This window comes from Nelusetta ayraudi, unplaced genomic scaffold, assembly GCF_046127955.1.
Source record: "Nelusetta ayraudi isolate G7.1 ecotype Tasmania unplaced genomic scaffold, CSIRO-AGI_Nayr_v1 ptg000146l, whole genome shotgun sequence".
Taxonomy (NCBI): domain Eukaryota; kingdom Metazoa; phylum Chordata; class Actinopteri; order Tetraodontiformes; family Monacanthidae; genus Nelusetta; species Nelusetta ayraudi.
The window spans coordinates 731489-746529 of record NW_027466196.1 but is presented as its reverse complement, the minus strand read 5'-3'; the positions used below and the strand labels follow the sequence as shown (position 1 = coordinate 746529).

The following is a 15041-nucleotide window of genomic DNA, read 5'->3' as shown; positions in this document are numbered from 1 at the left end:
AGCAGGACTAAGGAAAACTCAGAGATCAACCTGAAGACCCTTCAAGACAAGATGAAGTTAGAAATATACGTATATGTTTCTGTCTTTGTTGTTGTTGTTGTTGTTGTTGTGCAGTGCAGGCCTACATATTGGTGCATGTGCTTGCACTGCACCTGCCTCACCTTGATAGGCTGCACTGTGATACTGTCTGCGTGTTTATGACTTTGTGAATACCGTGGATTTGCACTCTAACAACCGGCACTTTGTTGAACTCACTCTGCACTTTATGTCTGTGTATGAATGTGTATTACTGTCTACTCTTTGTGTATTAGTATTACTATTAGCAGTACTGCTATTTCTCCTTGTCTTTTACCTGCCAAGGGACTACAGATGGAAATTAGCAGGCTTGCTAACTCCCACGCATTCCATCTTTATTCACATCATGGCGGTCATTATGGCGTATTGTCCCTTTCAAATAAAGTTTTAATTTTCTATTTTTTTAATATTCACATCACTGAGGATCTTTTGTTTTCTTGTTTGTAGAAGGATGTGTACACCAACGGCTTCTTTCCGAGAATGAAATGGCGACACTGCAGCAACACGCAGTGGACTGTGAGAGTGAGGCTGGAGACCCTGTAGCAGACTGAGCCTTACGTGTCCGAGAGCCTCTTGTAGTTGGGGGGACAGCTGAAGGAGAGACACCTGAAGCCGCCCTGGAGGTTGTAGCACGTCTGCTCCAGTGAACAGTTGTGGCTTCCAGCTTTGCATTCATCGACATCTGCAAGCGGCAGGAAGACGCGTTAACGTACGGTACGTGCATGCATTAATACATGCGTGGAGCTGCAAGGCCATCACACTGGGTTTGAAAGAGAGATTCTTCTTCAAACTGACAACGCAGGCTCCAAGAACGCTGACATGGGTCTTTCCAGTGACTCTCTGCAGTGCGCTGGCAAACACGGTGCAGGTTCTCCACCGCTGCAAGTGAGACGCTGCCTGAGGCCTCGCTCACCTCTGCAGGTGTGTCCATTAGCAGACAAGACGTATCCGTGAGCAGGACAGGAGCACTTGTAGCTGCCGTCCACGTTGACGCACTGGAAGGTGCAGAGGTTCCCGATGCTCTGGGAGCACTCGTCAATATCTGAGGGCAGAGACACAGTGAGCCTTCACCATCTTCAGGAACCCCACAGCTGCTCTACTCTGAGCCTTTATATGCTGCTGTGCTGTGTGGTAAGAACGGTGCACTTCGAATCCATACTGAGGAATCCCTGCGTCCATAAGATCAGAAATGCACTGTGTAGTGGTAGAAGTGGAAATGCTTTTATTTATTTATTATTCCATAACTGTCAAATGGTTGCCATGACAACCGGTGTGAAGGCCAATCTACACAGGGCCGCAGGGTTTCTCACAACGATGGGAAACCTTCTTCCCATGTCGTGTCTTTAGAACGGAGTGATGAAGAAGAGATGAAGCGCAGTGTTTGTTTGTCAAAGTGCCCAGGAGGGGAAAAAAATAAAATAAAACAAAAAAAATAAAATAAAACCGCCATCTTCTTCTTTCGGTTCTCATTCCGGCCACATGGTGGCAGAAAAGCTGTGCTGGTGCTGAAACACAATCTGCTTTAACACAGAACCAACAGTGCAACGCAATACATCAGCCCGACCAGAACTACAGAGGCAGGTTGATTAACGTTGCATAAAAAAAAAATCATATTTATAAATCCTAAATCGTGATGTTTAACCCACGCTATTGTTCTCATTTCAGAGTCGTACCTTCACACGAGTGTCCGTCCTCCTTCAGGTAGTAGCCCTGGCGACAGTAGCACTGATAGGAGCCGAAGATGTTGGCACACTCCTGGCTGCACGGGCTTTTCTCACATTCATTAACATCTGGACAAGACACACACACACACACACACACACACGCACACGCACACGCACACGCACACACACACACACAGCAAAGAGTCTTTTATCCTCTTAAAGGATAAAATTGGCTTTAGTCCTATTGTCAACAAATCCCTTGAAAAGACAGAAATTAATAATGCATAAGGTTATCTGGTGATGCTCTTTGGCTCTGCAGCGACTCGGCCCCGGGGCAACTGGTGCCAGCAGATGATGTGAATCTGTGGGAAATGCACCGCTGGACTGACAAATGTAAAGGTGGGACTGTCGGTTTAATCCCACACTCCACCGGCAGCCCAATGTTTTCAATTCTAGAAAGTCTTCAAGGCACCGGGGAAGATGATGGATGACCTTCAAGCCCAGGGCTGGACTACAGTGTTTACCGGTGACCATGGTAACCTCACTGCCACACACGAAACAGTGTCAGACTTCACGCTGCGGATCAAACAGTCCAACGGACAAAAGTGGCAGAAGCCAACAAGATAATCCAGCTCAATAGTTACTGCTAATAAATGGCAAAAGATGCTTTGTATGTGTGGGTTAGTATGGTATGGTATGGTATGGTATGATACTGTATTGTATAATATGGTATGGTATGGTATGGTATGATACTGTATTGTATAGTATGGAATGGTGTGGTATGGTATCTCAGAATCAGAACCAGAATCAGAAACACGTTTATTGCCAAGTAGGTTTAACACCTACGAGGAATTTTGCTGCGGCGTGTTTGGTGCTTTAGAGGACAGCGGAACAAAAAGAGGGCAGCAGCAACTATACTAAAAATATACTAAGAATATACGGAAGGGTGTCAGATATACAATATGATACAGTATGATACGATATGGAATGATGAGGTATGGAATGGTAGGGAATGTATAGAACAACATGATGAGTTATGAAACGGAAAGGAATGACATGGTATGGTACGGCATGGCATGGAATGGAATGGCATGGAATGTATGGGATGGAATGGAATGGTATGACATGGTATGGCATGGTATGGACTGGTATGGAATGGTATGGAATGGTATGGTATGGTATGGTATGGCATGGAATGGTATGGCATGGCATGGAATGGTATGGTATGGAATGGTATGGCATGGTATGGCATGGAATGGTATGGCATGGAATGGTATGGAATGGTATGGAATGGTATGGAATGGTATTGCATGGAATGGTATGGCATGGTATGGAATGGTATGGTATGGTATGGAATGGTATGGCATGGAATGGTATGGAATGGTATGGCATGGTATGGCATGGTAGTTGAATGGTATGGTATGGAATGGTATGGCATGGTATGGAATGGCATGGTATGGAATGGCATGGCATGACATGGTATGGTATGGCATGGTATGGAATGGCATGGCATGGAATGGTATGGCATGGTATGGAATGGCATGGAATGGTATGGCATGGAATGGTTTGGAATGGTATGGCATGGCATGGCATGGCATGGCATGGCATGGCATGGCATGGCAGGTGGACGGAGCACCTGGCTGGACGCTGGGAGCAGCAGTGGCAGTGTGAGAAGGTTGCTGCTGCCTGAGCCTGACAAGCTGAGCTCCCAGTGGAACTCATTCAACTACTGAATGAAGCAGTGCTCATCACATAGAACTACATGCCAGGCTGTGGAAGCACGAGTCTCCCTGTGTTAATGGCTTCCCTCAATAATCAATGTTCTTAGCCTTAGCATGAAGCTATCAATGCATTTACTGTCAGCGTCACTGGGCTGAGCCGTCTGAACAATGAGTGAGAGGATTGACTCGGGAGTTAGAACTACCTTCTCAACCAAGTCAATCAACAACACTGCCACCATTTCACAGCCCCAGTGCCAGTAAAGGAGTCCGACTCAAGTCTCTGAAGGAAAGAGCACGTTGGTAACAGCAGGTGAGTGTGTTCCAGGGTACCTTCACAGTTCTTGGCGTCCAGTGCGAGGGAGAAGCCGGCCGTGCAGGAGCAGTGGTAGGAGCCCGCAGTGTTTTCACAGGTGTGAGCGCACAGCCGGCCGGAGTAGCGCCAGCACTCGTTCACATCTGTCAGCACACGCACACACACACACACGAAGCAGAGAATGGCTCTCAGCGACACATTCACTGCTTGTGAAAACCCAAGGAGCAGAAATGCAATGTTTCTATAGCAGGCGTGGGCAAACTATGGCCCGGGGGCCATATGCGGCCAGTTCAGCTTTTTAATCCAGCCCGCCCAACTTAAAGAAATGATATTAACAGTTAGTCAGTCATCAAACAGCTGTATCTCCCTCCGTGTTTGTCATTTCAATAAAGAGCTGAACACCCTGGTGGCCCAGGGGTGGTTCTGAATGGTTCTGGGTGGTTCTGAGAGCTAAACACCCTGGTGGTGCTTCAAACACACTGATCTAGTTGTGACTTTGTTTGCTTCATTTTCCATTGACTGATTTTTCCTCCATAGTATCCCATGATAGATTGTTTCCTCCTCTGAGGTGGCTCACCACAACACTGGACAAGGACTGACCCACACACCCACCCACCCAGCAGTCTGCTCCCCATCAGCACCACAGCCAAGAGTCTCCAGTCTCACCGGTGCAGACTTTGCGCAGGGCATCGTACTGGTAGCCCGTCTGGCAGTCGCAGCGGTAGCTGCCGGGGAGGTTGTGGCAGATCTTCCCCACTGCACAGCGGTGAGTGCCCGTCTGACACTCATCAAGGTCTGCACAGGGAGAGAGAGAGACACTGAAATATATATACACACACATACACACTGCATGGTGTACATAGGGGTCAGATACAACATCTGAAAAATGATATATTTATATGAACATTTCCTTCATCCACAACTTCCAGCAATGTGTTGAGATGGTTTGGTGTCTGTGATTCTACAAAAGGAAACCTTCCTCCTGTCGGAACTGGACCGGCATCATGCGAGTGTGTGTCTGTGTTCAGACTGACCCACACACTTGTCTCCCTGGGCGCTGGCCTGGTACCCCGGGCTGCACTTGATGACCTTCTTGTGGCAGGAGTAGGAGCCCACCGTGTTGACGCAGCTGAAGCCTGAGCTGCAAGGCTCACTCAGGCTGTGGCACTCATTTATGTCTGCGCACGCACACACACACACACACACACACACACACACTGAGCTCATTGAAACAATGTCATTTCCTCAGTGCAGTGGCTGCTAAGAGCTTTAATCCTGACTGACAGCACTGTGTTGTGTCCACTTCCTATTTCAACAGCAGAATTAGTCGTGTATTTACTGCTCCGCTCGGCCGACTTTATCACGTCGGCCAGTCCAGAAATACTCCAGGACGTCAATGAAGTGCTTGATGAGCACCACTTTTTCCTTTTTTTTCTCTCTCAGTGGAATGCATTCCTGATACGACACCACTGCCAAACACTCTGTCGCATCTGGACGACACTTCCCCCCCCCCCCCCGCCAATTTTAATTCAATCGCTCTTGTTTTTCAGACTATATCCATTGAACACATCGTGCAGGTCAAATGTTTTGTCCTCGCTCCCTCCCGGACTGTTACAGATCGCCACCGTGTGGTGATGTCAGCCGCTGCAGCAGGGAAGCAGAGGACGACCACTCAGTGAGGAGTCACAGCTGATGGTGTTTCCCTCTGTTTCAGCTTCCTCTTCAGCCCGGCTTGTTATTGTCTGTATCTGATCAGCCTCACCTGCAGCCCTCCCATAGCGACACTCAGCTCAGCTCAGCTCGGCTCAGAGCCACAGTGGGTCACTGGCTTTGTGTTAGTGCGGGTTTGCTGGTTCCGCACACTGACCTTGCGTGCAGTTTTCTTACCAACGCAGTTGCCGTGGGCGTCGGCTGAGAAGCCAGCGATGCACCTGGGCTTGGCGTTGCAGACGAAGGAGCCAACTTTGTTTTCACACGCAAAGCCCGCGCCGCAGTCGTGGCTTTGCGAAGCACATTCATCGACGTCTGCAAGGAAAGACAGAGAAACGCGTTGAGCGGCTGGAAACGTCACGTTGTCGTGTTGGCGGGCCGCGAGGACGGACTGCCTGCCTGCAGCAAAAGCCTGCCTTTTCAGTATCACTCTTAGCCCTGGCGCTGCCTCTACCGCTGCAGTAGGTGGCGCTGTGCCTCAAGATCAGGATGAAATTCATTGTCTCAGCCTCCCGTTCATCATGGGAGGGAAAAAAAAAAAAAGAAATTCCGTTCCCATAAAATATCTCTTGTTCCAAGGCAGCAATTAACGGAAGTTGAATAAAAACTGGCGAAATGACAGTCGACGATGAATCTGGTGAGCGGGTGGAGGCAGTTTGTCCTCCTTTGCGCTCTCAGCTCTCACGTTCCCACTTCCTGCAGCTTCTGAGTGTCAAAAAACCTCCCTGAGATGAAGTTTTCCTCGACTGAATCAAATCTGTGCGCTGTGGAGGCAAAGTTCTGCCCTTGTCTTCTCGCAGGGAGTCAGTTCCCCCCCCCCACTGGACCGTCTGCTATATGACCTTTGTCAAGGCTTCCTCTCTGAAGGTGAACATCTGCTGTAAGAGAACTCCAGCTGACGAGACCTGCTCTGATGTCCATCATCAAAACGTGGGAAACAGCCCTCAACTTCAGATGTTGGTCAACGGTGGCATTTGTTTCGTCCTGGCTTTGTGTTTTATGTTTGCTACGAGTTGTGTCTCTTTCTTTGGCAACTGGAGGGCGACTGAAGGTGACACCTGTACAGCTCATATCGTAGCACTCCTGATGGCAACTTCCTGCCTCTGACACAAAGCCAGGAGGCTCCAGTGGCCTCTGGGGGGCCCGACTTGGTTGCCAGATCCTCTTTAAGTTGGACTGAAACTGGCGGCACAGAGTTGTGCAATTCAATACAAAGACACAAACAAGTGCAAATATTTGGAACAAAATCATAATGGAGAAGTTTTTAAAGGAGGAGGGAGGAGGGGGGGGGTTGTTCTCCATGCAGTGTGGCTTTCTAACACGGACTGCAACCACAAGCATTTCCTTCATTAAATCCTTACAAAGAGAAACGTAATCAGGCCTGAATTACTGTTGCAGGTATTTAACAAACCACAGTCATAAGTTGCACAACTTGGCCGAGGCCCTGGCGGACAAAGTGGAGGAGAACCCGGTCAGCATTTCCACTGACTCCTCAAATTAGCCTGAAAATGACTGCTGGCTAAATTGCTTTAATGAAGTAGACGAGGAGGAATGAACGGACCCTCGCAGACCCGGCTCCTCAGCTGATAGCCAGCAGGACAGGGGGCCTGCAGCTCGCAGGAGAACGAGCCCAGCGTGTTGACGCAGCGCTGGCTGGGGTGACAGCTGCGGCGGCTGCCGGCGCACTCGTCCACATCTGCAAGGAGGAGAAGAAGGAGGAGGAGGAGGAGAGGAAGAAGAAGGAGGAGAGGGAGAAGAAGGAGGAGAGAGGAAAAGGTGACGTCGAGGCAGCAGATGTACAGCCGACTGGAGCTGAGGTCACCAGCATGCAAGTGAGCCACAGTGGAAACCACAACACAGGTCAGTGAGTCATTGGCAAACGGAAGTTACAAAAAAACCACGAAGAACAGCAGAAACTAATGAATGAAGTCAGTTTATTATGCAGGAGTTGAAGGCATACCAGGGAATTACGTGTTTGGCTTTTGCCTGCTGTAAAAAGTCACAAAGTGGCGCTCGTTAAAACAAGTCCATCTGCGGTGGGAATCATGTGAAAGAGGTTTTCTAAACGAATATTTAGTATTTTACCAAGAGGAATTTGTTGTTACAATTTGCCAATTTGCCTTTTTTTTTTTTTTTTTTTTTTGAGAACAAATCCTTAAAGGAGCCGGACCACAATGAGCAGAAAGACTAAATGAAATGCTGTGTATGTTTTGTTTTTGTCTTTTTGCCAAACTGAGTCGGCAGACTGCGGTTTGCGCTGCTTATCGTTGGATATGAATGTGGGTTTGGTGTTTGGTGGTTGCGTGGCAGAATGATCCTGGCCTGAACCTGGACCTGGACCTGGACCTGGGAACAACTTCATTACAAACTGCTCCTGTGCACTCGTCAATATGACTGCTGTCATGATGTGGGGGGGGGGGAGAGGCACATCAGTCCTCCATATTGTGTCATGACATACTTAGCTACATTTAGACAGACTTTATTATTTGCCGTCATGGTTTGCATTAAAATGAAATGACGACACAATGTCTCAGTGCACAACAGGAAGAACAGCAGCTTCATATCCTGGACTCCTGGCACTGCTCTGCAGGCTCTGCTGGTCTGTGGCCACCATCCAGATCTGAAGATCACCCCAAGATGGACCATGTTCCAAAGGGCCTCCAGACAAAGGTCTCGCGCACACTTGCATGAGGGAGCCAGGCCATGGGGAGGAGGACAAGAGAAGGAACAAGAGACAAACACGCTCTCTTGTGTGCTTTATGTATCTGTTGGCAGGCTGGCCCTTCCTGAAATTCCTCTCTTTCAAAGCTTTGCCAGAGGCAATTAGAATGAGTAGCGTGTCTAACGTGACCTCGCAGGAAGCAGGGAAGGAAGGAGACTCGTCTGACCTTTGACCCTGAGAGAGGAACAATCTGGCACTCTGGTGTGGCCTCCTTCTTCTTTTCCTTTTCTTTTTTTTTTTTTAAAGAAAACTACAGATGTATGATCACTCGGACCACAGGACACATTTTAATGAAGCACTGCAGCGCAGCACAGTCATCTCAATTCTGTGAGTTTGGTTTCAACGTACAGAAGCGCTGCAGAGTCCACAGAAGCAGTACTGAACGTGTCCAGCAGGGGCTGTGTGGACTCAGCCTGCGCTAATTTGATTTGACTGCTGCTCCTCCAACCAAGAAACAACTGCTGCATTTACTGTGCAAGTGATGCTTCCAGACGCTGATTAGCCTGTGGACTGGACCCACCTTGTCTTCTGTGGCTTCTTTCATTCAAACAAGAAAAGACAAGTAACAAGAAAATTGGCCTTAAACATTTTTCACTTATTTTTTTTTTTTCTCACTGGTTCCCTTTAACAGCAACAGAAAACAGCCATGGGTGCAATCTGATCCACTGCAAGCTGCAAAAGGAAGCATGATTTTTTTTTTTTCTTCTTCTTATTTTCTAAAGCCAAGTTGTTTGAAAGGAATCCCATCAAAGGTTGTGTGCTGGCAGGATCAACTCTCTGGCAAACACACACACACAGCTTGTTCTTCCAAGACCGGACCCACTGATGATGAGATTGAGGAGAATAAAGTCGGCCTTGGCTGTTTGCACACCTGGTTGGAGACACCACTGTCTGAAAATGAGGAGCACCACTTCTCAAAGTCCACCAACTGTGTCTTCAAAACAACTGGGACAGATCAGATACTGCTTAGTTCAATGTCATCGCACCATTAGGAGAACGGCAATGCTTTAGAAAGTCAGTACTGCTTCCTTAGACCATCGTGCTTCTGGTGAGAACGCTATAAACACAGAGGGTTAAACATAAAGGCAACAACAAGATGAAATAGAACTTGAGTATTTCACAGGTTTTCACGGCTGAACCAACCAGCAATAAGGTAATAATCCCAGAACTCTGTCTGACTGTCTGACGTCGTCTACAATGAAACGTTGAAATTTCAGGGACCGGCTCGGAGCATCTGATGTGTGACAATCAGCAACAACAAGACTGAGTGACACCGCAGCAACAATCTCTCCCTGACTGTTGGACCAGACGAAGGAGATTGTTGTGGACTTCAACCCGGCTGTTGTCTCCCGACAAAATCAAGACCACAAGAAAACCAAAAAACCATCAGCTTCTGGATTAAAGTCCAACAAAAAGGAATTCAAACTTGAATTGAACTTGAATGATCATCATTTCAGTTTCCAGCAAATATCAAGAAATAATTCTGCAAACTGATTCATCATAAACCAACAACTCCATGTGTGTGTGTGTGTGGTCACTCACCCCACTAGTTGAGTCCTGCCTTGCTGCAACAGCAAACTGGACACGAGTCCAGCAGATTTACAGTTCCATATTTCTACCACTGTCGTTAACACCAGTCGACTTCAAATTACTGCTCACTTTTTTTTTTTTTTTTAAACACACCTAGCAAGTGTTGCCCACACACATCTGCAGTGCACATGTGGAAACGCTCTGGTGAAGCCCTCACACGAGCAGAGACGGAGCGATGGTGAGGAACCGCTGGAAACTCTGGCTTCAGTCTCCACTGCTCCTCCAGCGTCTGCCAGCGGTCGAGCCGCTCGCACCGAGAGCACTGCAGCGCGCTACACACAGACACATCTAATGCACGTCAATATGCATTGTGCCCGTATTCATTTAGCCTGTCTCGTACACCACAATGCGTGTGTGTGGGAGAGCGTTTGCAGCAACACATATTGAGCATTGAGTGTATAATGAATAGCAGAGGGGGGTCATACATCACCGCTTGTCACAAAGGAAAACCACTGCCAAGTTTCCCCCCTCTTTCACATTCATGGGTCAATTTACTAACTTCTGCAGCAAATCAGTTCCAGCCAGAGCACTGACAGAACAAGGCCAGCGACTGTGTTCAGCCGAGGGGCTGTAGCTTCCGCGGCTCATACCTTGGATGTAAATATTAGCGGCTTTATTTGAGAAAATGTACCAAGTTCAAGCCATGCTCAGCCACAATGAAAGGAGCTGATATGCATTCCATCTTGACTGTTTCTCCAATCCTCATAGACATTGTACAAGAGAATAGACAATACAATAATCTCCTGACTGGTCTGGTTAGAACTGGATAGTGTAGAGATAAATGAAGGACATTTATTTTGACGGTGTCTCATTTTGCCCTCAAAGCACAGAGCAGAGGCAACTCCGAGTTTACTAATTCACGAGAAGCCGTAATGCAAGCAACTCCATTGCTCCAAATGCAACATCGTTGTTGGTAGTTGGTAGCATTAGTACCACTAACAGTAGTAGTAGGAGCGTTTATTATTTTTGTCAAGCTGATGAAACCACAATAAACGGCAGTACTGAAGTACTTCCACCTGCCACAGGTGTCACTGTTGCACTGTTACGACATCAACCTCAAAAGAGGAGGGTGGTGTTGGCAGACGTGTTGTGTTTTTATTCCATCTAGCTGCTGCAACCAGGTAATTAGCGTCGGTTGACCAACGCTGCAGCCATTGGCCGGCAGTAGCAGTGAGCCGGGGGCCCAATCAGCCCATGCATTGTTGAGTATCATAAGACCTGCATGTTCCTCGTCCATGAACGACGCGTCCAATTAAAATGTGTCCCATTCTGTGGACAGATAACTCCATGGCAGTGTCATGGCCACACGGCTCTCTGTATGTGCTTGCTGCGGAGTCAGAGCAGAGGCCACTGTTTGTTTGTTGGTGCTGCTGGAGGGAAACAGCTTGAGGGATGACCAGGACATTGAGTGGTCCAGTGACTGGCAGCAGCACCTCCTACCTTCACACGTGTGTCCATCTGTCCTCAGGGAGAAGCCTGGGAAGCAGGAACAGCGAGCTCGTCCTCTTGCAACGGTGCAGCGCTGGCTGCAAGGGCCATTGTCTGGAAGAAAGACCAGACCATAATTCATTTCTTTATTTTCTTTTACCACTCACTATTTGTGCTCTTTTAAATTCTTGTTTTTGCATTGTACAGTCCTACCCAGAACATTAGAACCTCCTGAGAAGGTTGTTGTTTTTGCCCATGTGTGAACTCTTGTGAGCCAACAACCCAAGACAGACTTTCTAAAGGCTCAGGAGCCTTTTGCAGGTGTTTTGGATTCTTTGGACTCTTTGAAGCTACAAAACTGAAGCTTTTCACACTATTCTCATGTTCTGAGTTTGTGGCTTTGTGCTTTTAATAAGCTGAAAATCTTCATCAGCAAAGTTACTAGAAGGAACTGCTTGAGATGATCAATAAAATGTGTTGCTTTCATCTTTTATGTTAAATTGCCAAAATAAAACAACTTTTACTTGATATTCTCATTTTTCCGGTAGTACCTGTATGTGTTGCTGTACCATGCAAATTCCCTGGGATGAATATTCTTATTCTTATACCAGCAGCATGATGACAATCATCCTTGAATCAAGTACAGTTTCTATTTCCCAATGATTCCTTCAGCGTCCTTAAACAACACTTGTTTTTTTTGGTTTTTTTTTCAGATTCATTTTTAATTTCTCTGTTGTCTTATTCTGTAAGATTCCAAAAAATGTTGCCTATACCCACATCACTTATCATCATGGCCACAGTCCATGGGGGGAAGCAGCCTCTTACGAGGAACCGCAGTCCACACAACAGAATCAATCTGCTCTGTTTAACAGTTCGATCGTTTTTGTTACAAAGACGCACGAGCGGGAAAGTCTTTCCTCATAATTCTTCGGTACAATTGCGAGCGTTGCGCTGGGGAAGTGCCAGCAGGCTGCTCAATACATTGATACAAATATTCCAATAGCTAACAAACAAAGAATACACAATACACAAAAGAACAGCTATTGTCCGGTATTGGACGCTGAGAAGTTTGAGGGGCGTGAAGTCACTCCAGTCAAACACAAAGAAACACGCACGTTTTTTATCAGTGAAAGCAAGTGTTGGGAAAAGAAAGAGCTCTTGCCTCTAGAATGAAGATGACGTATAGGAAAATATATGTCTGTGAAGGTTCCCAGTCGCTCAGGGCATCAGTCTTTAAGGTTGAGTAAAGCAGCTGGCCTGTTAGCTACTAGCTAGCTACCAAAACGTCCACTTGCCTGAACTCAACCTCCAAGACCGCAGCTGCCTTTCCATGACAGTGCTTAGCAAAATAAAAGCCACGTTTATGAAAATTTAACAAAGTACAATCAACCAGTCCACTCCTGTTCCCTACACTCCACCACAGAGGAGGAGCTCTCTCTCTACCGTCTCGGCATTGACGACCAAGAACCTTCACAAACAGAAGCAGAGGGAGTATCACAACACATTGCACTGTGAAAATGCAACAAAACAAACCCACTTGACACGGCACTATGGCATTGTATCCATTTGAGAGTGTATCCAATCTGACATTGATTCCATTAACGAGTGCATTACTACCTCTGCAAGGATGAAGGTCTGCAGCGCCAGCAGGGGTTTGGCGAGTCCCATTGATGGAGGCGTCAACTGCACGTGTGGGCAGCATGACTGCACCGTCTTCTTTCACCTGGTTGTCTTCATCAGGGTTCACTGCAAACATGGACCACAGCACTTCATCAGTCCAGGGCTTTTTATTTCACTTGCTTTTAACTCTTGCCTTAAAGTGAGAAGTCAGAATACTAGGATCCACGGTCAGAATCCTGACAGATCTTTGACCTCAGTGTCACATTGAATGTCTTTTTGTTTTTTGTTTTTGTTTTTGTTTGCCGCTCTGCGACCTTCACACCTTGCGAAACCAAACATCGCCTGTCATCTTGTCTGCAAAGAGGATCCAACACGATTCGCATGAGCATTTCTACATGATGAATACAAGCAGAACCTGAGGATTTCTCCTGATCGGGCCAGTTCTTCCTCTCTGGGTGGCTTCCAGTACCTGATGCACAGGAGCGGCCGTCCTGCTGGAGGCTGTAGCCACTGTGACAGCCACAGCGATGGGAGCCCCCAGTGTTGGTACACGTGTGCTGGCACAGCTGACACGCAGCCGCGGCCTCCTGCTGCTCCACCGTGTTGGCAGCCTCTTCTGTTGCACCCATGGAAAAAGCCTCTTTGGGGAATTTACTGTCAAAAACTGGAAGAAATACAGCGACAGATGAGGGTGGATGATAGGACGGTCCTGAATGAGATGAGACATAGCAATGCAGGAATATAATCTCAAATACTCAATAGAAATGACAGTTATCCACCTGAGAGCAATAAAATAACATGAGACGGACAGACAGACAGACAGACAGATAGACAGATAGACAGACAGATAGACAGATGGATAGATAGCAAACAACAAACAAGAGCAGATGTGCAGGGCAGTCCAGTCTATTGTTCTGTGGAGTGTCTCAGTCCAGCTGTCGGTTGGTGTTATTATTAGAAGTCATTAGTCATGAGTAGTTGACTGGAAGAATAAAAAGATTTGAAAAGCATTCGATGAGAGTCACTCAATCAGGCCCTGCTCAACCTGCTATTGAGGTTGGCCATGTCTGGATGTTCAGCAACAAACAGCAGCAAAGCTGCCACATGTATGAGACCCTGCGGCTGGTTACTTCAAGAGGAGTTATTTATGAGTCCAGCTGCAGGTCAAGCCAAAATATTTCTCACAGCCTTGAGACGGGGATTAAATTTAGTGGGGCGAGTGGATTAAATGTTCCCCGTTTAATTAAGAGGCGGTGAATCACACTGTGGAAAACATATCCCCACTGGAAATAATTACATCGCATCTCACCCTTATTTCCAACCCTCAGAATAGAGACTTCCTTCACACACTCTGTCCATGAATGGCAGCCACTTGAGCGTGTACATTTTGCCAACCTCATGAATGACATCATTCAAATGTCCCCTTCATGGTCCCAAGAAACTATCTGGACAAGCTGATGTTTAAAACAGAACCAGCAACGGAGCGCTGTGAGAATCCATCTCCAGTAGTTGAGCTGAAACTGTGCCGACTGAAGGGCCTCCGCACATTACAACACTCAATGAAGTGTCCACGTGTCTGGCGTAACACATTCCATCTCCGGGAGAAGCCTTCTCATGGAGACACCAGCAGCACTGAAGAAGACTGCAGCTGTGTGGTAATGCAAGAGCAGCTGTAACAGTGTCTCCAGGTCAAAGCCTTTCAGCCAGATCTGAGAGGCTTTCTCCGAGTTGGGATGTTTCCATCGCCAGGTGTTATTGCCACGTTCAGGTTTCGCTCAGTTGTGGTTGTGATGGAAACGCAGCTGGTGTCAGAGTCACAGCCGGACGTACGTACCTTGTCTTGGCACAGATGTTGCTCGGGGCATCTGCTTTCTCTTGGGATAGATGTGCCGCGCTGGGTCGTCCTTCCCCTCGCAGCAGGTGAGGAAGATGAGGCCACACGGGTAGCCCAGGAGGCGATGAGCGTCGCAGTCCTGCCCTTCCTCACGCACCCGTACCCCAAGGGCACAGCAGCTGCAGCACACCTGCCCAGGGAGAGCCAGACAGCCCGGTCCATTAGGAGTGAGTCAGCAGGGGTTCTCTCTCTCTCTCTCTCTCTCTCTCTCTCTCTCTCTCTCTCTCTCTCTCTCTCTCTCTCTCTCTCTCTCTCTCTCTCTCTCTCTCTCTCTCTCTCTCTCTCTCTCTCTCTCTCTCTCTCT

The 15041-nt window shown here is 47.5% G+C and overlaps 2 protein-coding genes and 1 long non-coding RNA gene across 7 annotated transcripts in view; 1 reads left to right on the top strand and 2 right to left on the bottom strand.

Annotated features, from left to right (window-relative positions):
- hdac11 (histone deacetylase 11) overlaps positions 1 to 15041 on the bottom strand; it is a 400302-nt gene that overhangs the window by 344514 nt on the left and 40747 nt on the right. The window lies entirely within an intron of this gene.
- LOC142879789 (uncharacterized) overlaps positions 1 to 15041 on the top strand; it is a 143081-nt gene that overhangs the window by 100688 nt on the left and 27352 nt on the right. The gene's annotated exons all lie outside the window — the stretch shown is intronic.
- The window catches only part of fbln2 (fibulin 2), a 31837-nt gene that overhangs the window by 1089 nt on the left and 15707 nt on the right, over positions 1 to 15041 (bottom strand). The window contains exons 5-16 of the mRNA XM_076013276.1: positions 14678 to 14867; positions 13313 to 13507; positions 12841 to 12969; positions 11236 to 11337; positions 7045 to 7179; positions 5661 to 5798; positions 4808 to 4951; positions 4440 to 4568; positions 3791 to 3916; positions 1749 to 1865; positions 989 to 1117; positions 634 to 757 (exon numbers count right to left, since the gene is read on the bottom strand). Of these exons, the coding sequence (XP_075869391.1) occupies positions 634 to 757; positions 989 to 1117; positions 1749 to 1865; positions 3791 to 3916; positions 4440 to 4568; positions 4808 to 4951; positions 5661 to 5798; positions 7045 to 7179; positions 11236 to 11337; positions 12841 to 12969; positions 13313 to 13507; positions 14678 to 14867 (1658 nt within the window). The remainder of the gene's footprint in view (positions 1 to 633; positions 758 to 988; positions 1118 to 1748; positions 1866 to 3790; positions 3917 to 4439; positions 4569 to 4807; positions 4952 to 5660; positions 5799 to 7044; positions 7180 to 11235; positions 11338 to 12840; positions 12970 to 13312; positions 13508 to 14677; positions 14868 to 15041) is intronic.